Consider the following 27,839-nt stretch of genomic DNA (forward strand, 5'->3'; position numbering starts at 1 on the left):
TGATGTGGCTCCAGAGATTGTTAAAAGACTTAGCTCTTCCTACTTCATTACCCATGCTACTCTATTGTGACAACAAGTTTGCCATTAGCATTGCCCATAACCTCGTTCAACATGACCGTACTAAATACGTGGAGATTGATCGTCACTTCATCAAAGAGAAGCTTGAACAGGAGTTGATTTGCATTCCCTTTGTTAAGTCTGGTGACCAATTGGCCGATATCTTCACAAAGGGGTTAAGTAGCAAAGTATTCTGTCCTCTTGTATGCAAGTTGGGCATGTGTGATATCCATGCTCCAACTTGAGGGGGGGTGTTGTGATATGGGATATAAGGGTAGAATTGTCCTAGGGATTTTATGTTGTGTTGCCCTAGGGGCATTATTGTCTTTGTATTCCATTCTCATTATTATAAATAAAGGTGTACTGTGTCTCATAGACACAAGTCACAATTCCCAAAGTCATCATATACCTTAGAACTGGAAGACAGAAAAGGCAAGTAGAACAAGTAAATTATACACCATGAATGAAGATACATAGTATTGATTAATTATGAAATAGTACAAAGTACATCAATTATAGATTCATAGAGACCCAAGTCCCAACTCCCAATCTGATACAAGAGTACAAAGTGGATCCCCTTAGGCCATTCGTAATGTCTAATACCACGGACTATGACATAGAGGATCGAGCCCACTCATGGACCGATGGTGCAGCCACCAATTTTCCTCTGACTATATGAAAAAATGTAGGCCACATCATAGTGTGTCAGAAGATACACTCGAAGTCCTCCACAGCTGCCCTGTAAATTGCCTCATCTACATACTGGAGGAGGTAACCTATCCTATGGTATAGGTCACTTTACAGTGAAGAACAAGCCACTGAGCCACTATGTCTTTGATGGTGTTGTCAACATGTACAGTTGGACGGCTTGAAATTAGCAAAATTTCCAAAATTTTCACCGATATTTCCGTGAGTTTTTGAACCATGCTCTCATCTTTGCCTCTTTCGACCTGAATTTTGGGAACGATTCACTTACCAACAGGCGACCCTAACCGTGGAGTTTGGCCTTAACTTCTAATGTGTGTCAAGAGTTATAAATTGGTTTGTAGGCCTCCTATGATCAGTAACACCCTGTTCATCTTTTTGAGAATTTTAACTTGATTTTGGTTTGTTGTTTGGATCAGAAACCAGTTATTCAAGAGGTCTTTGACTTAGGAATCTAATCCTAACTTTCATCTGGATTAGATTCAGTTTGTGCCCAAAACGAAACCTGTTCACAATGGTTTGTTTTTTTTTATCATGAGGAAGAAGGTGAACTTCTTTTAATACCAAAACCCCTCCTATTAAATCTTTGTTTCTATTTTATTCCAACTGGTTTTAAATTGCAGAATTGCCCTCCTCTCTTTAAACTTAATTCCTGATTTGTCCATGCTACTATTAACTTACCCAAAAGGGATCCCGAATTTCCACTGCCTCTTATATTTAGTTTTTTTATTCATTTGGGTGCCCATAGCAACCTATAATCAGGGTTATTGAACCCTAGGTTGCATCAATTGCTTAGGAGAGCTTTAAGGCAGAGGGCCCCTGGAGATATAGCCCTGTTATTAGATGTACAAGGTTCCTGGCATCATAGGCTGTGTGGATGAATTGGCTAGCCAAGGTGTGGGAAGACTAGGGTGGATTATAGGGACCTTAATACCTTATTACCTTTTCCAGATTAGTAGATCTTCATCTCTTTTGTTTTCTGATTCTTGTGATCGACATTTTGGGCTTTCAGTGTACTATTGTATAGTCTCGCCAGTCAATCCAATGTGACCATGTAATCTTCTATTTTTTCTATCAACTATTGTTGCTTATCATAAAAAGGAAAAAAGATGGAAGAAATAATGAGGAGTTTGTATGACTTGAAGGGGAGAAAAAAACAAAACAAAAAAAGGAAAAAAAAACCAGTGAAGAATGGGAGGAATTGATGGCAAGGAGAAGCGAGAGATTTTGAAGGGAGAGCTAAACCCATCTTGCTGCTGGTTTTTGGACGCAGACAACAGATAGTTCTAACAAATTACTATTTTCAAGTAATAAGTGGGCCAGTCGGGACAACTTCAATTTATGACAACCTTTCAAGAGTTTGAACTCCAGATGATGTGGGGAAAATCTTACTCAAATATCACTGAAATGTTGATTTTTTGGATTTGATTAGAAGAAATATATGAGATCTGTGTGTGGGTAAAATTTAAAGGTGTGAGATAAGAGTTGACCGGTGATTGGGTAGTAGCAGAAAATAAGAATAAAAAGAACGGGAGATGAAGAATGGAAAAGAGCCTAATTAATAGCAATTGCACTCCAAAAGTTTAGAAATTCTTGAAGTAGCAGAAAATTTTATAGCTTTTATTGACCAATTGTGGAAAAGGAATCCATCATGTTCTTCCCACAACTTCGAAAAGTCAACATGAACCTTAAGTTGTAAAACCTGCTATTGAGCTAAACCGAAATAAACCTAAAATTTGTAGAACAATGCCCATAGAGAAGTGGAAACTCTCCCCCACTTTTAGAGAAACTATAGTCAATATTGAAAATTTCCAGAACCATGGTTTACCTAAAACCACTCAAATGATTAGGTGTGGTCCACTTGTCCCAGTAAGTGTGAGCCCCACATCCCTCCTGACCATAGTTGTCAAGGCGACCCTAGGCGGTGGAGGGCTGCCTAAGCGCTTAGGTTACAAGGCGCCCAAGTGTTATTTTTTATTTCCCCTCTTTTCTAACATTTTTTAGGGACAAAGTTTTCCTCCACCCATAGACGACGGTTCACCCACCATCCTAGGGTTCACAAACCCCTCCTAGGGTTTAGTATGTTCCAAAATACCCTCCCGGTACCAATTCCCGCCCTCTCCCACCCCTCGGTGAATGGGATCCCATTCTCCGTGGGTGGAGGGAAACTCGGTCCCTTTTTTTTAGTATGTACAATATATACATTATATCATCAAAAAGCAACATTAAGCTACATCAAGTCATAAAAAATCAACATTAAGCCACATCAAGTCATAAAAAAATCAACATTAAGTCACATCAAGTCATCAAAATCAATATTAAGCCACATCAAGTCATCAAAAATCAATGTTAAGCCACATCAAGTCATCAAAAATCAACATAGAACTAGAAGAAAACAGAACTTAAGAAGCAAGCTATTGGAATTTTGAATCAATCAAGACATACAGTTAGTTTATAATGTTCTTGGAATTGGTCATTGTCCTGATATACCTAGTCTCCCATTTGGTTTATACTGTTTTGGAAAATATGATATTATCTATAAGTAATTAAACTGCTCTCGATTTAGAGAAATGTTCTTGTTCTCTAAGAAGTTTGACTGGCCAAATGATTTATTTTTACATGAGACTTTTTGTATTAAGTAGAAGACAAAACCGGCTTTACAACAAATCCAATATTCCTTAAATCTGATTTATATTGAAGGAGTTATGTTCCGATCAAACCTTATTTGGTGTGTGCGAATTTTGTCAAAATCGCTCTGAATGAAAATATTTTTTAGACACAAAACAAATGAATATTGTACCGCTTTTTTGGTTTTTAGCAATATTTTACCATATTCAGATTTATGGAATTTTTAGATTCTAGAAAAACCCCATCTTTAGAAAGTTGAAAATTTCACCTACCGTCGAAAAATCTAGTTTTTGTTCTTGAACTAAGGGGTTGACAATTTATCCTTTTGGAATTTTATTTTTTAACTATTTTTATTGGAATTCAAATAGGGGATATTTTCTTATTTATGAATAATATATTCAAAAAATATAAAAACATTTACTTAAATTATATTTGGCATAAATAAGGGCCAATGCGTTCGATACCACTAAGGCGACAACCGCCTAGACCCCAAAAAGTCAGCCTGGACGCCTAAGCGCAGCCTAGGCGACGCCTTGACAACTGTGCTCCTGACTCTCCATGCCGAAACAAGATGGCAGCCTTCGAATATCTTATGTTATACACACATTAGGTTACCCTTATTTAAACATGTTTACAGTTCTCTTCTTTATTAATGTTCAAAGATACAAACAGATTCTTCAGCAACCTTTGATTTTGGCTCTTGTTGACTTTTCTGCTTTTGTATTGGATTGTTAGGAGAGGTTCTTGCAAAACAATTTGCAAGTTTAGGGGCCAAGCTTATACTTTCTGCACGAAATGAAGCTGAACTGGAGAGAGTCAAAACACAGCTTGTTGGTATATCCTTCACCGAAAGTCCCTATGCTCACTGATTCTTTATCAGTTTGTTACTCCAAATTTCTTTTCTGCCTCTTGATATCTTTCTGATATTCCCATAGGTAAAAATGCACCTGATGGAGTGAAAATTTTACCTTTGGATTTGGCATCTGGTGAAGAGGCTCTGAGGGAAGCTGTACAGAAAGTGGAGTCCTTTTTTTCTGGTGCTGGTGTTGATTATATGGTGCATAATGCAGCCTATGAACGTCCTGTAAGTGAGACTTTTTTTTTATGGCTTATCTGCTAACAACAGTCAATTCGCATAATGCCGCACAAATGTAATTATCAGGCCTATGCAAAGCTAGATATACATAGGGAGGGAAAGCTTGGGAATGCAATCCCTATATGAGTGGTGTGCTGCTTGATTTTTTTTTTTTTGTGTGTAACCAACATCACCGTCAATTCATTTTTGGGAACCTGTAGGATGGAACATTTAAAGCATGAAATGATTTTGAGATTCTTGAGAATGACATCTAGCTTGCATTATCCTCTGGCCTCCTAGAATCTAAACAGCTTACGCTAGATTAAAGATGGTTAGCTTACATTAATTAGATAAAAGATTTCTCCAGTCAAATCATAATTTAACACAAATGTTCCATAATTACTTAAGTGGTCTTCAGAATGTCAGTATATTCATGGTGACAAAAATTTGACCATTACATATGTGTCTCAATCATCCATTATCATTCCCCTGGTGCAAACCAGGGTTGGAATAACCCTTATTGGGTTGCTTGTGGGCCCATCCAAACAGACTGCAGTTCCATAATTGAGAGGAATGGCAATATTGTAAATATGTTGTAGTTGCAAGGGAAAGTAGCAAGGCTGTAAATAATCAGAATCTTTGAGGGCTCTTGGGTAAGTAAAAGCAAAGGGACATGAAGGTATTTAGGAATTATTTAACAAGGGTGTAAAGCAGGTAGTAAAAGTTAGCTAAAGGACATGGTGGAATAAAAGATAAAGGAGAGGGCATCATAGGAAAACTTAAGAATAAAGAAAGGGTTAAGGATCCTGGGAAGGGAAATGGTTTTCTTCAACCTTTGAGCACAACAGAACCAGCGGTGAAGGAAGTTCCGTGTGAATGATTCAGGCCTCCAGCTCAAGCTCCGTGCACACAAAAGCTTCGAACAGGTTCGTAATCCTTAGTGAGATTGATTCCAGATCATAGAAACTCCATCAGGTAGGCACCAACAAAAGGACCAACTCCAGATACTTGATATGGCGGTGAAGGGAAACCAGACCTGCAACTGGTTTACTTGCTTGCAACAGAGGAGGGCTTGGGAAAAGAAACTCCAGGATTCTGATCGTCTATTAAAGCCCTACCTTTGATCAAGATATTGGACCAGACAGAGTTCTGTTGAAGGAGTTCCGACAAACCCTCTGTTAATCACTCTTTTGCTATAACAGCAACTGAGATTAGGAAGATGATAGGAAGAATGGAAGGCGAACAAGAAAGAATGGAGAAAAGAGGGGTAGCAATGATCGACCAACTCGACCAGCAAAGCACGCAACACTCACCACCATGAGCAAACTCAATTCGATCTCATATTACAGTGAATATAAAGAAGGCTCTTGCATAAAAATAGAAATCTAACTAAATTGGTAACCAACTAAAAGAAGAAACTAACTGAAATAGAAACTAGATAACCCCCAGCAAAAATCCCCTATGAATTTATCCAATCAAATAACATAAAATAAAATATTGCATCCTAAGTGAACTACCAGCCCTTGCCAGACCAGAAAACTGGTTTAGAACCTGTGGAATTCCGTGAATACTGGCTTGATCAATGTGACCATAGCCTTGCTTTATTTATAATATGATGATAGAGAACATTCTAGAATAGGTACAAGGACACAATTATCCCTAGGACAATTTTACCCTTGAACCCATATTACAACACTCCGCCTCAAGATGGTGCATACATATCAAACATGCCCAACTTGCTAATTATAGGAAAAAATAACTTAGTACTAATTCCTTTGGTAAGGACATCAACCAGCTGTTCACTAGACTGAATAAATGGGAAACAAATTATCCCTTGTTCCAACTTCTCTTTGATGACGTGCCGGTCAATCTCAACATGTTTGGTACGATCATGTTGAACCTAGTTGTGAGCAATGCTGATTGCGGACTTGCTGTCACAGTAGAGCCGTATAGGAAGATCAACATGCATCCCCAAATCTTGAAGAAGCCCCTTGATCCAAAGAAGCTCACAAATACCCTGTGCCATAGCTCGGAACTCAGCTTCAGCACTAGATCGAGCCACAACACTTGCTTTTTGCTTCTCCAAGTAGTTAGGTTTCCTCCAACAAATGTGCAATACTCGGATGTGGACTTCCTATCATCAGGACTGTCAGCCCAATCTGCATCAGTGTACACTTCTATCCGGAGATGGCTATATGGAGAGAACAAGACTCCTTTCCCAAGAAATGACTTGAGGTAACGGAGAATTCTGTATGCTGCTTCCAAGTGAGAAGAGTAAGGATCATGCATGTATTGGCTGACAAGGTTTACTACAAATGTGATATCTGGCTGGATATGTGAGAGGTAGATCAATCGGCCAACTAACCTCTGATAACTGCCTTTGTCCACTGGGTCACCTTCCTTACTCTTCAAATGCGTGTTGGGCTTAAGAGGGGTATGTTGGTTTACACCCAAGCATCCCCGTTTCTTTCAATAAATCCAAGGTATATTTCCTTTGAGAGAGAGATATGCCCTTAGCTGAATAGGGAACCTCAATCCCTAAGAAGTACCTTAATCTACCCAAATCTTTGACTTCAAATTCGTTGCCCAAATAAGTCTTCAACTTTTGGATTTCCTATGCATCACTGCCTGTGATCACTATGTCATCAACATAGACAATTAACATTGTCACTTGCTGTCCTATCTTCTTAACAAACAATGTATGATCAACATTGCTATGCATATACCCATAAGCAATCATAGCCTTATGGAACTGGCCAAACCAAGCCGTTGGTGACTATTTCAAACCATATAGGGCTTTTTTCAGCTTACATACCTTTCCCTGAGTTTCTGAAGAAATAAAACCAGAAGGTATTTCCATGTAAACATCTTCTTCCAAGTCTCCATGCGAGAAGGCATTCTTCACATCAAGTTGTTGGAGTTCCCATCCTTGATTCACAGCACAAGAGATAATAATCCGTATAGTATTCATCTTTGCTACAGGAGCAATGGTCTCTTGATAGTCAATTCCTTGGGTTTGAGTAAACCCTTTGGCAACAAGTCTTGCTTTGTACCTTTCCACTGAGACATCAGCCTTGTGCTTCACAACAAAGACCCATTTACAACCAACAGGTTTTTTTCCTAGTAGAGGACTCACCAAATCCCAGGTCTGATTTTTCTCAAGGCCATGCATTTCTTCATTCATCGCATCCTTCCATTTCTGTTCGGCTATTGCCTCATGCCAATTGTTAGGGATGGAAATAGAGGATAAAGAAGATACGAAGCCATAGCAAGCAGGAGTTAGTGAGCTGTATAACACAAAGTTGGAAATAGGGTGCAATGTACAACTCCTCTTTGATTTTCGAACAGCAATGGGTAAATCAAGACTGGGATCAAGAGGAGGCTTACCAGAAATCTGACTAGGAGCAAGACTTGGAGCAGGAACAGATGCCGATTGAGTAGCATCAATGGTGGTGGTCTCTTTGTACAGAGGGCCGTCCAGAGGAAAATCAGTTCCTCGAGTGAACACATTTTCCCCCCTTTGCCTATTGTTGCTGTCCCACTTCTTGTTCTTGACTAGTAACTCCATCTTCGAATTCAACAGAAGCATCCTCTATAGTAGGTATCTCAATGTCCAGAGGAGCAATTTGCGGGACCTCTTCACCACTTATAATCATGGTACTAAATCTCGTTTCGTTTTGGTGTTTCGGTCTGACCGAAATTTTCGAGATACCGAAATTTCGTCGAAATATGGTATTTTTCACACCGTGTAAAATGCCAAAATGATTGAGATTTCCGAAATTTTCGAAACGAGATTACCGAAATTACCAAGATTTCTGAAATGTCCGAAACGAGATGACCGAAATTTCCGAAATATTGCACGTGGCACTTTTAGTGACTTTTTCAATATCTCGCGATATATCGTGAGTCCACAATATTTCGTCGATATCTCACGAGATATTGTCGAAATATGGTATTTTTCCATTTCGGATTGGTATCGTATCTCGGACAGCTCGAGATATATGAAATTTGGCGAAATATCGCTGAAATTTCGCGAGATTTTGAACTATGCTTATAATCACCCCCTGCGGAGGTTCCGGCTGTTTAAAGTAAGCTTCAGACTCCCGGAACACTATATCCATAGTGACAAACACTTTTCGGGTAGGAGGCTGATAGCATTTATACCCCTTCTGGGTAACAGAATAACCAAGAAATATGCATCACAATCCCTTGGGATCAAACTTGCCACGTATATGGTGATTCCTGGCAAACACGATACAGCCAAAGACTTTGGGAGACACAACAAAAGTTGATTTCCCACAGAGCACATCCACGGGGCAACGACCATCCAAAACACGGGAGGGAAGCCGATTGATAAGATATGTAGCTGTAAGGACAGCATCACCCCCAAAACGAGGAGGAACAGCCATAGTGAACATAAGAGAACGAGCAACCTCCAAAAGATGTCGGTTCTTGCGTTCAGCCACCTCATTTTGAGCAGGAGTGCCAGCACAAGAGGTTTGATGAATGATCCCATGGCTGTCCAAATATGATTGAAAGACACCATCCATATACTCCTTCCTATTATACGACCGGAGAATCTTGACCTTGGCATCGAACTGTGTCTCGACCATCTTATGAAATAAAGTGAAACATGTGAAGATGTTACTTTTACTATGCATTAAATACACCCAAATCGTTCGGCTGAAACAGTCAATGAAAGTGACAAACCATCGAAACCTAGAGCTAGAGACACAACGGATAAGGACGCAAGCTTCTATTATCAGAAATTGGAAAAATGCTTCTAGTTTGCTTTGCCAAAGTGCAAGCATCACAAGAAAAATTATGTTTATTACAACGTTTCACTAAACTAGGAAATAAATCCGACAAAACACCAATCGGAGGACGGCCCAAACGACGATGCCAATTATTCAATTCAAAAAGTGCAGAATCAAAATCAGAAGATGCAGGCTGAGACGTCAAAGCTGCCCGGGAACTGTCAAGCACGTATAGACCACCAACCACCTTACCACATGCAATCGTACTGTCTATTGCCAAGTCCTGAAATAAGCAATGGGTTGGAAAAAATGTTACCTTGCAGTTTGAATCTTTAGTTATGCTACTAATGGAAAGCAAATTAGTAGTAAACTTTGGAACATGTAACACAGATGAAAGGTAAAGAGAGAAAGAACACTGCACAGATCCCTTTCTCGAGATAGGAGAAAGAGACCCATCAGCAACACGAACCTTACTATGACCAGATAAAGGAAAATATGTGGAATAAAAAGAGGAAGACCCGGTCATATGGTCGGTTGCCCTTGAGTCAATTACCTAAGAATCGGGCATGACCGAGGTGCAATTCCCACCAAGTGAAATACCTATGGAAGAAGGTGTATTGGGATTAGTAGGCAGAGACAGAGCTGAGGCAGCCATGGAAGGAGATACAAATGCCGAAGATGTGTCCAAATGATTCACCATATCCAGTAAATTTTGTAAATTTGCCATAACCTGTGAAAGGGAAAGATCAGGCTGGTCCTCAGTAGTTGCCTGATGAGCACGGATGCTATTAGGCCGATTGGAACCACCCCTCCCGTGCCCGCGAGTGTCTGCTGGGCTACCATGAAGCTTCCAACATTGGTCCTTCATATGCCATTCTTTCCCACAGTGATCGCATTTAATGGGAGTACGATCACTAGATGGCCGATCAGTACTAGCAGACCGGAAGAGCCCCCACGGGAAGACTATGAACCAGAAATAAGAGCCGAGCGCTCTTGAGTAACAGGTGAACCATGGCTGTACGTTGACTGTCCTCAGCCTAAAGAATCGCATAGGCCTGTTCAAGAGTTGGGAGAGGTTCCTGATTCAAAATATTCGACCGAATATGATCAAACTCAATATTCAGGCTGGCTAAGAAATCAAAGACGCGTAAACCATCCTCCCATTTTCGGTAGGCCGTGGCGTCAACATCAGTTGTTGTAGTGAAGGTGCCCAAAAAATCCAACTGCTGCCACATCGTACACATGGTATTGTAATACTGAGAAAGTGTCAACTCCTGCTGTTTTGTAGAGTGGATTTTTTGATGGAGTTCATAGCATTGGGCAGCATTCCCAACCTGAGAATAAGTATCTTTGGCTGTCTTCCATATTTTTGCAGCCGAATGAAGAACAAGGTATCGCCCAGCAATTTCTTGGTCCATGGAATTAGCCAGATACGACATGACCAAGAAATTAAAATTCATCCAGCAATCTTGTGTAGAACCAGCCTCAGTAGGCCTGACCGTAGTACCCGTGATGTAGCTAGACAGGCCACGGGAACCAATAGCAAACATATAGGAATGAGACCACATAAGATAATTGCTGCCATTTAACTTGATGGTATTCACTAGAAACGGAATAAAGTCACATTGTGACGAACCATTAGAACCAGAAGAAGCAGAAGTGATCTTCGAAACGTCAGGCATGTTGGCTGAAAAAAAAAATCGCAGAATGCAAAAACAAGGCCTCCAAAAATAAATTAGATCATAAGGAGAGAAAAAAGGACCCTCGGTGGGAGTCAACTCACCACCAAGGGTGGGGAAAGAATAACGGCAAGGGGAGAGAGCCTCTCATGCGAAAAAAAGGAAGGCGAGAGGCTTGCGGGGCTGGCGGTGGAGGTAGAAGGAGGGGGGCCCTGCGGGGGCTGGCGGAAGGAGGCGAAGGGCCTGGTGGAGGTGGCGGTAGGTGGTGGAGGGACCTATAGGGGCTGGCGGAAGGTGGAGGAGGCTGGCAGTGGTGGCTGTCCTTAGGGCAGAATCACGAAGGTGAAGAGAGAGAAAAAAAGAAAAAAATTTCAATTCCCATATTCCTGGAATATTTTTGTCTCTGATGCCATGTGGAATTCCGTGAATACAAGCTTGATCAATGTGACCATAGCCATGCTTTATTTATAATATGATAGAGAACATTCTAGAATAGGTACAAGGATACAATTACCCCTAGGACTATTGTACCCTTGAACCCATATTACAACAGAACCAATCCTCCGTTTGGGCTTCCAAAGTGGTTCATGTTTGTCCAACCAAGCTAGAGCAACTGCATCATAACCTCTTCCAAAATCTAAATCTATTTACACAGATGTCTCCAAGCTTGTGTTCTGGCCAAACAGACTCGTTCAACTTATTCTATTTCTAATAGAAGAAGTCTTTCCCTTTTTAATCTGGTTCATACTGATGTGTGGGGTCTTAGTCGGAAACCTTCTATTTCTGGCCATCGTTGGTTTATTTCCTTTATTGATTGCCACTCTAGGAGTACCTGGGTGTATTTTGATGCATAAAAGTGATGTTTTCTCATGTTTTCAGCATTTTCATAAATTGGTTCAAACCCAATACAATGTCACTCTCAAAATTTTGAGGAGTGACAATGGCAAAGAGTATATGGAAAGTCAGTTCCAAAACTATTTTACTGCCCATGGGATCAAACCAGTTGTGTGGATACTCCTGCCCAAAATGGAGTAGCTGAAAGAATAAATCGCCACCTCTTAGAGGTGGTTCGAGCACTTATGCTTGCCCGTAATGTTCCTTCTTTATATTGGGGGGATGCTGTTCTTACTGTAGCATACCTTATTAATAGGCTGCCTACTCGAGTCCTTGACTCCTGTACCCCTGTTGCCCTTTTAAATGGCTCCTCAACCTTTATTGTTCCACCTAAAGTTTTTGGCTGTGTTTGTTATGTTAGGGATTCTCAGTCCCTTAGTAAAATTGAACCCCGTGGCCTTCGGTGCATTTTCTTGGGCTATTCTCCCTACCAGAAGGGTTATAAATGTTACCATTCACCCACCCGTCGTACCATGGTGAGTTTGGATGTCATTTTCCATGAAACCCTTTTCCATTATCCCAAACACCTCTTCAGGGGGAGAATTCTAGTGAAGCGGTGTTAACTCTTGGGGCTCCTCTCCTTCTTGAGGCTCCCGTGTATAACCAACCTGAACCCACTCCTGTCCCTCACATATCATATAATGAAGAGGATTCAACACAGGGGGAGACCTTGGATACTGGTAATGACATAGTTCCTGTTCAGGGGAGCTTACTCCAGTTCAGGAAACCATTGGAGAATTTCAAAAGGGAATTAATGACTCAAATCTCAAAAACATATCAAAGAGGATGTTCCAAATACAAGCAACTTCCATCCACTGCAGCACCAATACCCATTTAGGTGCTGACTCAGGATCCGGATCATCTTTCCACTCCAGGTAAAGCCCCTTCTCCTGAGTTACCTATTGCTCGTCGCAAAGGTACTAGGACTTATACTCAGCATCCTATATGTCATGTTGTCTCCTATAATTCCCTTTCTCCATCCTTTCGTGTTTTTGTTTCTTCCCTTTCTTCTGTTGTATTCCCCAGAATTGGCAGGAAGCTCTTACACATGGAAAATGGAAGGCAACAATGATGGAAGAAATGAGAGCCTTGCAAAAAAATGATACATGGGATCTTGTGGTTCTTCTACCAGGGAAAAGACCAGTTGGATGTAAATGGGTGTTTGTGGTGAAACCGAGGGTTGATGGCACTGTGGATCGATACAAGGCACGGTTGGTGGCAAAGGGGTTCACTCAGACATTTGGGATTGACTACTAGGAGAACTTTGCACCAGTTGCTAAACTAAACACCGTCAGAGTGTTACTATCTTGTGCAGTAAATCTGGGATGGGATTTGCAACAGTTGGATGTGAAGAATGCCTTCCTCCATGGAGAGCTTAAAGAGGAGGTATATATGGACATTTCACCTGGGTTCTCATGTGACAAAACCAGCGGCAAGGTATGTAAGTTGAAACGTGCTTTATATGGGCTAAAGTAATAACCTCGTGCCTGGTTTGGATGATTTCATAAGGCTATGGTTTCTGTGGGATATAAGCAGAGTAATGCTGTCCATACTCTGTTTATCAAAAGGAATAGTGATAAAGTAACCCTTCTCGTAGTCTATGTGGATGATATTGTGGTAACAGGGAATGATGGTGATGAGATCAACAAGTTGAAGACTTTCCTTGGCCGTGAATTTGAAATAAAGGATCTAGGAAAGCTGAAGTACTTTCTAGGGATAGAGGTTGCACGATCTTCAAAGGGCTCTTTCTTTCTCAAAGGATCCTAGATCTGTTATTAGCGACCGGGATGTTAGGGTGTCACTCTGCTGATAAACCTATGGAGGCTACTACAAGACTCAAGGAAAAAGAGGGTGAACCGGTTGACAAAGGTCGTTACCAGCGTCTAGTAGGGAAACTTATTTACCTCTCTCACACGGCCAGACATAGCCATTGCTGTGAGCTTGGTAAGTCAGTTCATGCATAATCCTTATTCCTCTCATATGGATGCTGTTCTTTGTTATTTGAGGTCAGCCCCGGAAAAGGAATTCTCTTATCTCCTCATGACCATCTATGAGTTGAAGCGTATACTGATGCTGATTGGGCTGGATCTTCTGATAGAAAGTCCATATTTGGTTATTGCTCTTTTGTAGGTGAAAATCTTATCACTTGGCGTAGCAAGAAACAGAACGTGGTAGCAAGGTCTAGGGCTGAAGCAAAATTTCGTGCTATAGCACAAGGCATTTGTGAGCTGGCTTAGAGGTTTATTACAAGATCTTGGTGTTCCTGTCCGTTTCCCTATGATGCTGTATTGTGACAACAAGGCTGCCATTAGCATTGCTCACAATCCAGTTCAGCATGATTGTACCAAGCATGTGGAGGTTAAGAGAAGTTGGAAGGAGGACTGATTTGTGTTCCATTTGTAAAGTTTGCTAATCAATTGGCTGATGTGTTCACTAAAGGGTTGAGTGGGAAAGTCTTTCATCCTATTTTAGTTAAGTTGGGAATGTTTGATATTTATGCTCCAACTTGAGGGGGAGTGTTAGAATAAGTGAGAGTATTTTGAGGAAGGGTAGAATTGTAATTAGGGCTGTGACACTGTTCACTTGAACAGTGTCGTGAATAGTAATGGTGAATAGTATTGGGTCAATTCTGTGATTTTTATCTCCCCTCTTCTATTATAAATAAAGGGGTTTGGATGTTCATTAAAACATCCAAGCATTGTGCTCTAAATAATTTTTTAAACATCAAAACAAATGGATATTTTACCGCACTTTTTGGTTTTTAGCAATGTTTTACCATATTAAGATTTATGGAATTTATAGATTTGAGAAAAACCCCAGCATTTGAATGTTGAAAATTTCACCTGCTGCTGAAAATGCAGTTTTTGTTCTTGAACTTGGGGGGGGGGGGGGGAATTGACTTTTTATTGGAATTTGATTTTTTAATTATTTTTATTGGATTCAAATCAGGGGTATTTGCTTATTTATGAATAATATCTTAAGTAAATGTAATACAAAAACATTTACTTAAATGATATTTGGCATAAATAAGTGTCTGTCTTGACAACTATGATTCTTAGTACACTGTGCGTATACTAGTAAACTTGGGTCACAAACCACAAGTACCATTTTGAGTGTTTTTTTTTTAATGAAAATAGTTCATGCATTATGTTTAAAATGTAAAAAATAGGCTATAAAATCAGATCTAAAAAACCATTTTGGGCCTCGAAACCACCGTCTCGAGTTGGCTGGGAAAAAGTAACAGGTTTCGACCATATCTAGGTTTCAGCCTGGTTGAAACCAGGTCGAAACCTGAGATCTTGAACCTTGATTTTGATCATTATTTTTAAGGGCTCCCGGCTTTTGTGAAATTAAAGATGAGCCCCTAAGATCAAAAGCTGCCTCTGTTACATACCGAGAGCTTCAATCTTTGAAGCCTCTCTATGTCATTCCGTCGAGCCTGGCCGTGGATGCTGCAGCCCCTGTGCTGTGGCTCTCGACTAAGGCTGCTGCTGCTGCTGGCCCTGCCACGTAAGCTGCTTCACACGAAAAGACTGAAATGCCCCTATGACCAATCCAACAAAAAAAAAAAAAAACTTAAACGCAGAGTTGCCTTGGACTTTGCAAGCTACCCTGGACCCTGTACACCTTAAATACATGCTGTGGGGTCCTGTTCACTTCACCAAACACTGTGGGGCCCACTCACCACATTTCCACTGTACTGAACTGCTGGTCTCTGTACACAACAAACACTGCCACCTCTTCTACTGAACTTGTGCGACATCACCAGTGTATTGGACACCTCATCACTGACATTACAGCTGAGTTGCCAACAATGACAACACATATACAACAATAATTGTAAAGAAAAGGCGTACGATTGATAAGTTAATAAGGTGTCAAAACAGCATCCCCAAATGCTTTGGAACACACATAAGAAACATTAATTGCCGATCAAAATAACGACAAATGGCAGAAAACTAGAAAAATACTTATGCGTAATAATTCATTTTCCTGGAGAATGAACTAACTTTTCTAAGAAGTTGCTTGTCCTTCAAGTTTCTGAAACCCTAAGAAAATAAGCCTAAATTCCCAAAATTCCCTCATTATTTAAGACTCATTCTACGTTACTCATCCTATATAATAGAATGGTCCCCATTCAAATAAACTTGTAATCAAGCCATAGAAATCCTTCTTATTAATGCTCCTGTATCATTAATATTCTTAATGCATTTCTGGTTTGTCATGATTTATTTTACATTATTTTGTGCTTCCTTATACTCGCCCAAACTAATAGCTTTGTATGGAAGTTCCTTTCAGGAGTAGAATATGTAACATATATATTTGTGCTGACCATCAAATTTTCACTTTATCAAGCTTAATGTTAATAATAGTGGTTTGTGTGAGGATGTGACACATTGGTGGGGACTGGGGACTGGGGACTGGAGAGTTATGTTCAAACTTGAGGTGTCATTTGTATTGCAGCTTCTTGGATAGTAGCACACAGCTTAACGCTTAAAACTTGCCTTCAGTTTTGAGATTGACAATTTGTCATATGCCCCACTTTATCACTTCACTGCCATTGGATATACTAATCTCTATTACTCCCCACCCTTGATGTGGTGGTAGACGTTATGTGTACTTATTATCTTTTTTCAAACTTCTATTGCTTGATATCACCAAAGGTAACCTAGTGAAGATGAAAGTTACCAGATAATCACAATTTTCCTAACTTTGCTTCTCTTGTTTGTGTTTATGTTTGCAGAAAACAGGAGTTCTTGATGTAACCGAAGAAGGTCTGAAGGTATCAAATCAGGGGAATGTTTTGGTTTAATATATGCATTTGGTAAAAGATGAAATCAGAGCAATAAATACTCAACCTTATCCAGAAAAAAAAAAGAAAAAAAAAAAGAGGAGAGAAGAATGATATCAGATAGTCTGATAATATATTAGCTATTTTGAGTCAATTGGCTATCCGGTCAGAGATCTGGTTCAATCCCTTGGACATACTGATCATGTATACAGGCTCAATAATAACCATTCTTATCAAAAACAACAAAATAATTGTAATGACCATTCTTCGTTGTCAAATTTTAACAGGTCTTTTTTTGATATTTTTTTTTATTTAGGCTACATTCGATGTAAATGTTCTGGGAACAATATCTCTCACACGGCTGTTGGCACCTTCAATGTTGAGGCGAGGGAAGGGTCATTTTGTTGTGGTATGATTAAAGAGATTCCATTATTTAATTTTCTAAAATATAAATGGTGCCAGAAATTTGGGCTTTGGAAGGTTTTTTTCTTTCTATATTTATGAATTGTATTTTCTTGAGCTAATATAAATGGGTGGAAAACTTTCGTGGATGGTGGAGTGGCATCCACTTTGTTGTCATTCTGGCAGCAATAAATCAGTTAAAAGAAAACAATAAATAGTTCCAGATTTGGAATTACAACCACTGGTTTGCAGAATATATTGGGAAGAGCATTTGATTGGATGGTGATGTTCCTAACCATCTTTTAAACTATTGCATTTTTCTTGTTACCCTTCCAATTGAAGTGATTGATTTTATGTCTAGTATTGTTTAATAGGTACACTATTGGGCTCTGACTGTCCAAGATGTGGTCCATAATTGGATAGTTTTAATTGAGGGTAGCATGCATTTATTGTTTGTAGACAGCTGAAGGCTTGCCACCCTTGCATGGATGCCTACCCAGATTGCCTTTCCTTGACTTATTTGGTTACACTTCTGTGCAGATGAGCAGTGCTGCAGGAAAAGTGCCTACACCAGGTCAGGCTGTATACTCAGCTTCTAAGCATGCTCTACATGGATATTTTCATTCTTTCCGTTCTGAGGTATTTCTATAATTCAATCTTGAGGGTAAAAGGAGATATTTGCACTAACTTCGATTTTTGTGGTATCTGAATGTTAGTGGATGATTAAGCATTGCATTATTGACTAATATGATTGTACGGCTTTGAATCTTTTCCTCTGTTACTTGTAATGAGTAATAATTTAACTTTTACAATCTGAAGTAAATTAACAATTGAATTATGGAATCATAAATTTTATAATGGTTTCGGAACCTTTGACAATGGAAAACCTGCGATTATGAGTATTCCTTTCAATCACTTTGTTATTCTGTTAGTTGAATTTTCCTCTTGATTGCACAATCACCTTGAAAATGGAAATGGTGGTATATAACTTTATGAGCCTTGTGATCCTCTATATAAGATATCAATTCTCAGAAGACACTTGCCACTTAGGCACTTACCTGACCAATTTTGGCTTGGCCAGCTAACAGAAACCTTTGAAGTTATATTAAACCTTTTTTAAGCTAAGGACCATAGTACTGCATGGAACTAAATTTCAGTCTAAACTGACTGAAATCTCCGAGTTGTCTTGGTTTCAGGCCTTGCCGAAATGAAACCCAGGGAGGCCCAGGGTTGAAACCTAGTGTTAAAACCTCAAAATGAGATCCGGCATGCCTCGGTTTCGGGCCTGACTAAAACCGGCCTTGAAACCGAAATTTAGAACCTTACCATTGTAGTTGACATATGAAGCACTAGCTCAAGTTTGTTGGTATGAACAAACTTCACTTCAAAATTCAAATTAATGTGGAGTTATAATTGCTTGCATGTTCAAGGAGATGCTTACCCATGATTTTGATATCTCACACTGTCAAACTGGTGGATTCAATCTAACGTCACTGTAGAAATCAGAATCCTACCACACAGAATTGGAGGGCTCACAAAACCAGCAGGTTGAACAACAGAGTTGGTCTCAATTTACAAGTCTTATCATCCCCAAATTAATAGCAGTGATAGGTCTCCCTAGGATCTTCAATATCCCAATTAATGATCTCAATTCAACAGTAGGATGGAGACAGATTGTATGAATACCAAACTAGTAACTAGGTTTCAGAATTACAAACCTAGATGTAACTTCACATCAACACAGCAATTCAACCTCAAATTAACAACATAACAGCCACTCAATATAGAGAATAACATATATCAAGCCCAAAGTAATCCAACGGACAGTAGCTCAAAATCAACAACACTCTAAAATAGTAACTCAAGGACAGATTTAGTAGCTATGAAGATATCCTCTTTGCTAGAAGACCAACTAGGAGCCAGTAAACCAGTATCTGTTATGAACAGGTAAATCAGCTAGGTCAAAAATAGTTTTTTATGGTGAAATTTGGGGCTAGGGTTTGGATCGATTATTCCTAGTGTAGACAATGAAATTTGATTCAGGTATGGTGTGTTTCTAATGGTTGGATTGGTCTGTGAAGAATTTGATTAATGGGTTGATCTCCAGAAATAGGTGGGATGTTGTGGTTTGAATGGGGTAATGGGAAAACAGCTTGGTTCGAGTATTCCAATTGGGCAGGAGAATACTCGATCCAATTATGGGAAGGTGTTGTTAGCTGAATGGTTTGTTAAGAATTTTTGGAGATGGGATGGTTTCAAGAGATGGGTGGGAAAATTAGGGTTTTGGTGGTTTGGAGGGTTAGGAAGAATGGGTATTGATCGGATGGATCAAACTTACTGTCGTTGCAGAGAAATCTTGGCAGCAGCTTGTTTGATTGATGTTCTTGAATAAAGATTGAATCTTGATCTTGAACTTCACACCGCAAGGTGTCGATTGGATCAAACACCAATCCCACCAGTCTTGATCGCACACAAGACAATCCTCAAAGATGAAGAACAAGTTGCAGAGCAGCAGCTCAAAAGAGGGATTTTTTTATAATTCAGAGGTGAGAATAACTCCCCCACTGAATCCTTTATTTATAATGGCGAAAGGCCCAATGCCTATGCAGCCCAGGAGTGTAAATACTCTTAGCCTGCTAACTCTAATATCACCTCCCTTGACTAATTCGTGAGAGGTGTGGACCCAAAGGAAAACAAAATTACATTAAATAAACAAAGGTGACTTAAGTCACTTAAATTGAACCACCAGTTCAAACTAGGACAATTTAAAACACTAAAACATGAAAATAGATTGAGTATAGAGCTAATCCCGTATACAACCTATGTACCCCTACTTTAGGCCAATAAAGGTGGCCTATTACATAGAAAACACATGGGATCAAAGGCACAACATGTATAGAACCCAACCCGAGACCTATTCCTAATAAAACAAGCTTATTGTGGTGGTGAATCTGCATCAGCCCCTCTTTTATTAAACAATAAACAATACTCCCCTTGCATGGAGGGAAAGATCTCTATACAAATAGTAATAAACCTAATCTAAGATTACATCTCAAAATAGAAACTGATTACAAGATAGAAGTATTTAGAAATAGAAACTAATATATGGAATAACAGCTATCACAATTACTAAACGAAGTAATAACAAAATTTGAAACAAATACTCAATTCTACTTAAAAGATTCACATGCAAGTCATAAAAAAGGACCCTTAATTGGGCCTAAAACATAAGCCAAAGTGGCTTTTAAAGTTGGGCTTGATGGACTTCATTGCTGGCCCTATGGGACCTAAGAATTGACCGTCTCGATGAGGCTTCAGGGCTGGCTGCTGTTGGCCCTTTATTCTGTTCAATCTCTTTCGATCTACATTACAAACAGTCATCAGATGTGCAATGGCCTAACCAGTTTGTTGCTGAGTTATCCTGCTCACTCCTAGCAATTAGTATCTCAGCCTTGCAAAAACTTGGCAGTTCAAATCTCTGGATGCAACTACTAGAGTTTCATAGTGTGCCACCTAAGGATACAACTTTCAAAAACTTTAAATTCCGAAACAAACATTCTAAAAGATTTTATATGATGAAATCAATCGAAATAGAATAGAAAATAAATTATACATCAAGAATCAAAGTTGGTGAATTTTTTTTGCTAATGATATTTGTTTTGGTATATAAAACAAAAGTAGGGATAAATGCAAAGTTGGAATTCTGGAGATCAACATTGGACTCAAAAAGTGTTAAGATAAGTAGAACAAAACAAAGAGATGGTTCCCTTTCCAACCACTTTTGACACCGAAAAATTTCCCATAAAGAAATTCATGCCAACCCCCATAGTATATCGCGTGTAAAGTTAGTAGAAATAAAATTGAAGTTGGAGCAGGGACAGAGGAGAATCTCTGTTGAAAAATTCAGCCAATTTCAATGGCTAACTTGTGAGTTATGAAGGAGTTCCCAAATTAGAAGGTTAGGGTCTGCAGGCCAAACCAGTGAGAATCTGGGCTTCTAATCAGGGATCGATTGGAGATCCTGGAGATCTGAGTCAGTCCTCAAAACTTCTGCTGGGTCTGAATCCTTAGCTGAGACAAAGGAGATCAAAGTTGCATGAGAAATCAGGCTGGAAGAATACAGATCTGCAGGTATGTGAAGGCCTCCTTGTTCTCTGATCAGCAAGCAACTCCAGCAGTCTCTTATGTGTCTTCTAGTCCTTCTCAAGTGCAGCAATGGTACTCGGTTGCAGTCACAATTAGTAGCAAATCAAGGAATTAAGCAGGGAAGGAAGGAGAAGAAAGGTGAAGAAGATAGGAGAAAGGGGGTAATGTAAGGTTAAATCACGAATGATCTAACCCCAAGCAGGATCTTGATCTCAATCAATAAACTTCAGATTAAGGGAACAAATCAGCAAATAAAACAGAAGATAGAAGAGAAGATGGAGAGATACAAGGGTAATGGGGATAGAGGGCTGTCTCAGCCGTGGGTCTCTCACCCTCAACTCTCTCAGTTGATCTCTCAGCCTTTCTCAGGACAATGGTTTGCAAAAGCAAGCTTCATTTGTTTCATTCATTCTATATTCTTTAAAAAACTTGCAATAAGGCTATATATAGTGAGGGCTTAGCCAAGAGAATAGTAGTAGATACTTGCTGAGAAGATGCTGATGAGAAGCTACTTAAAAGCTGCTGATGAAAAGCTGCTTAGAAGCTGTTGATGAAAAGCTGCTTAGAAGCTGCTGATAAGAAGCTGCTGAGGGAATGGCTTGATTTGAAGACAAATTGGTTGGTCCAATTCTGTCCCAAAGTTAGGGACTGATTAGGCTTGAGTTGAATGGTCTTGGCTGGTCTTGATCTTCTTCCTTCGATGTCAATCCATGCATGGGGCTGGGTGTCCAATTTTGTCCCAAAGTTAGGGACTGGTTAGGCTCAAGTTGACTGGTCTTGGCTGGTCTGGATCTTCTTCTTGCGATTGTATCTCAATCCATGCATGGGTTTGGGATCTACATCAACTCTCCCCCTCTTAGAAAAAATTCGGCCTCGAATTTTGTAGAATTTTAGGGTGATTTTAGTATGGTGCACATCCATCTTCAATCTGTAGAAAAATTCGGGTGATTCCTTGGATGTATGAATGTAGTCATTAAGGCAAGGATGTCGCTCTTCATTGTACTTCAAGGGGATGACAAATTCCATGTGTGCCACTTCAACGTCTTTGTATGTGTTCACAGGGTTGTCTTCTAGTTCATCTTCTAGCATTGTGTTCTTGACCTCCACATCAATTTGATGGCTGAGCTTCTCAACCACAATCTCAACCACTGGTGCAGCTTGGTCTACTTGAATTTTGTTAGCTATATGTTCTTGAATTTCTTCAACACAGACTGTCTTAGTAGAATCTTCTGTTGGTGCATCAGCCGTTGGTGAAACTTAAATCACAGTTGTTACCACTTGCTTTTGAGTTGATATGTTCAGCGTTCCCTGTGGCTGTACCTCTAATGTTGTTACCTTTGGTTGTAACCTTTTTAGAATGAAACAATGGTACAGATGGTATCGATCAGGGTACACACGTGTTGTTTTTAGGTTCAATCCAACCTTGTGGCTCGTCCAACAAATCACAACCTACTGCAATAAAGCTCTTTGGAGATGGTACCGGCTGACACCAAGCACCGTCATAGTATGAGGAACGCTCAAGTTAAACAAAGACTTGACTTGTAGGCATGATGCAAATCTCTCCTGTCTGAGACAACATATCCACCACGGATTATGAACTAATGTTGTCACGTCGCCTCTCATCAACACATAATATGGTTGTGCTCCCATTGGGTAGACGAACTTTGGTCTTGAAAACAAAGGGAGGTGGATCTATCGAGGCTTGGTTGGAGCTTCCTTCCGCCATGGCTCTGATACCAATTTAATGTAAGGTTAAATCACGAATGATCTAAACCTAGGCAGGATCTTGATCTCAATCAATAAACTTCAGATTAAGGGAACGGATCTGCAAATAAAACAGAAGATAGAAGAGAAGATGGAGGGATAGAAGGGTAATGGGGATAGAGGGCTGTTTTAGCCGTGGGTCTTTCACCGTCAACTCTCTCAGTTGATCTCTCAGCCTTTTTCAGGACAATGATTTGCAAAAGCAAGCTTCATTTGTTTCATTCATTCTATATTCTTTCAAAAACTTACAATAAGGCCTCTATATATAGTGAGGGCTTAGCCAAGAGAATAGTAGTAGATACTTTCTGAGAAGCTGCTGATGAAAAGATGCTTAGAAGCTGTTGATGAAAAGCTGCTGATGAGAAGCTGCTTAGAAGCTTCTGCTGAGCATGGTTCAAGATGTCGCGAAATATCGCCGATATATCGGGATGCTTTGGAAATCTCGACAGTACCGAGACGAAATGGCAAGGCGAAATGGAAAAAGTTTATATTTCGGTGATATTTCGTGATATTTCGGGATATTTCGTGATATTTCGGGATATTTCAGTGATATTTCTTGCGAGTCTTGCACTCTTATGAGTTGTGAACTTGTGACTTTGTGTATTGACTATTGAGTAATGAGTATTGACTATTGAGTATTGAACTATTGACTATTATGGAGTTTATGAGTTATTTTTGTTTCATTACTTTGTTTAAATTTCTTATATGTCTTTTAGTACCTAATCAATGTGTATTTAACTATTTATACATCAGGGTCGGCGACCGTATACTGTCAATCAAGGGTGCAAACCCAAAACACCACTTTGAGTTCATTTTTTTTGCAATATGAAGGTTTAAATGTGTTTATTTAGCTTTAAGGGTGTACATGAAGTATTAGGCCTTAATATGGCCAAAAATCCACCGAGATGGAGTGCCGAAATATGGCAGAAAAAATACCATATTTCAGCGATATTTCGGCCATCTCAACCAGCCCGAGATACCGAGATATCGTGAGATTTTAAACTATGCTGCTGAGGGAATGGCTTGATTTGAAGACAAATTGGCTGGTCCAATTCTGTCCCAAAGTTAGGGACTGGTTAGGCTCAAGTTGACTGGTCTTGGCTGGTCTGGATCTTCTTCCTTTGATTGTATGTCAATCCATCCATGGGGCTGTGTGTCCAATTCTGTCCCAAAGTTAGGGACTGGTTAGTCCCGAGTTGACTGGTCTTGGCTGGTCTGGATCTTCTTCCTTTGATTGTATGTCAATCCATGCATGGGGCTGGGATCTACATCGGGATAGGGGATGGGCTTTCTCAGTACTGGGTCTCTCACCCACAACTATCCCAGATGTTGAACAGGGGTTTTACTTCCATAATCAAGTGCAAGAATGCCTCAAATTTCATTCGTTAATTCTGTCTATGTATTACAATTAGGGGCTGCCTATTTGATGAAGTAGGCTAGCTTACAAAATGAGAAACTTATAAGAAATTGGAACTTGTCAAACCTAGCAACTAATGGGAATTAGAAACTTAATGAAAATAGAAACTACTAAAGACTACAGCCTTGGACACTACAAACTGAGCAACTAATGGAAATTAGAAACAATTGAAAATAGAAACTACTAAAGGCTACAGCCTTGGACACTAAATTAGCAACTAACAAAATTAGAAACTACTTAGGCTTTATAATCCAACCACATGCAAGAATAGAAACTAATAAATATCGTAACTAAGTACTAGGATTTGACTGGTCAAAGACCTGTATCCTTGTCAAAATGGTGGGCTGCAAGTTGGGTTTTCTAAAAGGTCAGCTGGCTGGCTCGAGCTGGTCCCTGGTTTGATGCTTCTGATCTACATCAGGTGGTGAGAATTAATGATAGGGAGATACTGCAAAGTGAAAATTTTTGGTACCTAGGTTCAATCATAAATAAAAGAGAAATGGAGGATGATGTTGCACAAAGAATTAGAATAGGATGGATGAAATGGTGGGGTACGTCCAGAGTTCTGGATTCTTTTGCTAAGGACAATAATTGATCTGATAGGATCTAACTCATAGTGATTATACTTTTTAATGCTTAACTTTGGTAGTAATAATTTTTTTTAATTATTTCAAAACAGAATCTTTCCACAATTGATGGCATTTTCATAGATATCTACTCAACAATATGCAGGGTGGCTAATTAAAATTAAGGCACACTATTATGCTATTAGAAAATATTTCTATGTATAAACTAATAATAATCGAGGGCCAAATTTGTCTTCGATGCATCTTTCCAAAGGGCCACAGCCAATGGTATATTTGTAAACATTGACCCAACTAAATGGGGTCAGCTACATGGTTCCTTGCCCTCCAATCAGCTCTATTCGAGATCATACTTGATACGAGTCCTAAGCTATGCATGTCTTTCCTCACCACTTCTAAGGTCATTTTAGGTCTGCCGCTGGCTCTTTTAGTTCCTTCAAACTTAATCAAATCACTCCTCCGTACTGGAGCATCCAAAGGCCTCCATTGAACATGGCCATGCCACCTCAAACGACTTTCTCGTAATTTATCATCTATCGGAGCTACTCCCAAATCAGCTCTAATATGGTCCTTCCTTACTTCATTCTCTCTAGTTTTGCCACTCATCCATCTCAACATCCTCATCTCCTCTACACTGAGTTTATCATTATGATTCTTCTTAAGTGCCCAACATTCTGCACCATACATCATAGCCGGTCATATGACTGCCCTATAAAATTTTCCTTGGGTTTAAAGGAATACACTGATCACACAAAACACCAGACGCACCTCTCCATGTCCTATAAAAATATTCCAAGTACCTGGTAGTAGTTAATTGGTAGCAAAATATATATGAAGTAATAGGCATATACAATATGATAGATACAATATTTTAAAAGTAAGGGTACTATTGTTAATATGGAATGTGAGAAATAGCAAGGGAAGGGTAAGTTTGCCCAACTAATTATATAAGGGTAATAGAGAAGAGAGATTTGTGATTAGAAGTCCATAGGAGCAATGTCATTTTAGTAGATATATGGGGAAGAAAACAGAAAAGTAAATGAAGGGAAGTCAAAAATAGAATATGGCAAACTCCTTTAATAATAGCTCATAGATAAGGGATTTCAATAGGAAAAACTAGGAAAAGCTCTTTGAAGGGAGTTCCGTATACCGTTGATTTGTTCAAAGCTCAGAAACTGTGAGCATGCTCAAAGCCTTGGGAGACATTGTCTTTGCTTTCACAGTTTTGTTTTGTTCACATTGAAATCTTGATAAAGCACAAGTTGTGTTATAATGACCAATGCAAAGAGGATAAAATGATACAAGAGGTGATGGGACAGCCATATGTGACCGTCTTACATACCCTCATTAACTGCTGATATTAAGTATTACTAGCATAGTTTATTGGAACTGCTTTCCTTTATGGGCGAATAGATCATAAGGGGCATAGTTGTCATTTGTCAAGGCATCACCAAGGCAGCGCCTAGGTGCCCTTTGCTGGAAGGGCGCCTTGGTCACCTCTCCTTGTTGGTGTCGCCTTGGTTTTTGTTTTCTCTTTTCCCTCCGCCACCGCCTTGGATTGCTTTGTCGCCGTGACATCTCTCATAAGGGGGCTGTGGTCATCATTATAGTTCATCTTGTTAACAGATGTTTCAGCATTTCTTGTTGCTTGAACAGACTGCCCCAACCTTAACTTGGAGCCATGGACAAGTCCAGCTAAGTTCCCTTAGTTCTTGACTTCTTGTGCAATATAGTCTTCCATATTGTTCTGTTAATTTTTTCTGGTTACTTTATATTCTTGATATTATTGTCGCCATTTGCTTTTGTTTTTTTATTTTTATTTTTTTATATAAATTTCCTGCAACTTCTGAGAGAAATCATCATGGTTGCAATATTTCTTCATTTCTATGTTTCTCTTGTGTCATAAAGCTAGTTTTATTATGTTAATCCCCTCGCCATCCCCAGAGAGAGAGAGAGAGAGAGCTTATGTGTCCTTTACCAAATCTGTGAAAATCATTTGAGTTCTTTATGTCATCTTTTAGAGATATATTAACTACTTGTTTATAACATATTGTAATCCACATCCTTCCTTTCCAATTTCACTGTGTGGAAAGTAGGTGCTTACATTCACTGCCTATGCCTGTTTTTTTTTCATGGTTCAGCTCCTACAGAAAGGGATTAAGGTGACAGTTGTATGTCCTGGACCAATAGAGACATCAAATGGCACTGGAGCAAGCACTTCCGGAGAGAAGGGATCCCCTGAGGTGAGTACCATAAGTTTACAGTGGAATTTATTGTACGGTTAATTTTTTTGTTTCTAGTTTGAAAAGCATCTAACCCAGTGATCATCTTTTTTCTCTTTCAAAATATAGGTAGTAAAGAATTTCTTCTAGAGAACAAATTTCGATGATATTACTATAAATAGTACTTCGTACTGTCAATGTTAGGTGCATGTGCACCTTTTTTCTCTTTTTAATTTTTACACAGATAATGAAGTGTGAAAAATCGAAAAAAATATGAGAATAGTTAGTGAAAATTAACAGGTTGATGCCTCCCATAAAGTAGCCTAATAAAAACTCCTGCTAAACAATCAAATTATTCACTTTTGTGAAATTGCTTGGAAAAAGAACTTTCCCTAAAGGGCTGACTTGACATGCTTAGTTGCTTGTTTTTGCATGTTCTATTTGAAGAACGGGCAGTCTTTAATGCAATCTGAAAACCCAGATTTGGATTTCAGATGCAAGTAGGTCCAATAATCAAATCTGTGATCAGATCTGCGATAAATGAAGCAACTGCGTTGTTAAGGGAAGAAATCAGATTGATGGAAGGGGCGAGGGAAGAGAGATCGATCTTCTTGGGAGGAAGAAGAGAAGATAAGAGAAGAGAAAAAACCAGGTTGGGGATACCAATCCCGTATGCAGTACTCAACAGGACCAAAACTCTCACAAAAAACTTAATAG

The 27,839-nt window shown here is 39.4% G+C and overlaps 1 protein-coding gene across 1 annotated transcript in view; it reads left to right on the forward strand.

The window, feature by feature from the left end:
- The window catches only part of LOC122660442 (dehydrogenase/reductase SDR family member 7), a 56,797-nt gene that overhangs the window by 11,083 nt on the left and 17,875 nt on the right, over positions 1–27,839 (forward strand). Inside the window, exons 4-9 of the mRNA XM_043855752.1 lie at positions 4,126–4,224; positions 4,326–4,474; positions 16,540–16,578; positions 16,904–16,996; positions 17,530–17,628; positions 27,042–27,143. Coding sequence (XP_043711687.1) covers positions 4,126–4,224; positions 4,326–4,474; positions 16,540–16,578; positions 16,904–16,996; positions 17,530–17,628; positions 27,042–27,143 — 581 coding nt within the window. The remainder of the gene's footprint in view (positions 1–4,125; positions 4,225–4,325; positions 4,475–16,539; positions 16,579–16,903; positions 16,997–17,529; positions 17,629–27,041; positions 27,144–27,839) is intronic.

Source organism: Telopea speciosissima, chromosome 4 (assembly GCF_018873765.1).
Source record: "Telopea speciosissima isolate NSW1024214 ecotype Mountain lineage chromosome 4, Tspe_v1, whole genome shotgun sequence".
Lineage (NCBI taxonomy): Eukaryota > Viridiplantae > Streptophyta > Magnoliopsida > Proteales > Proteaceae > Telopea > Telopea speciosissima.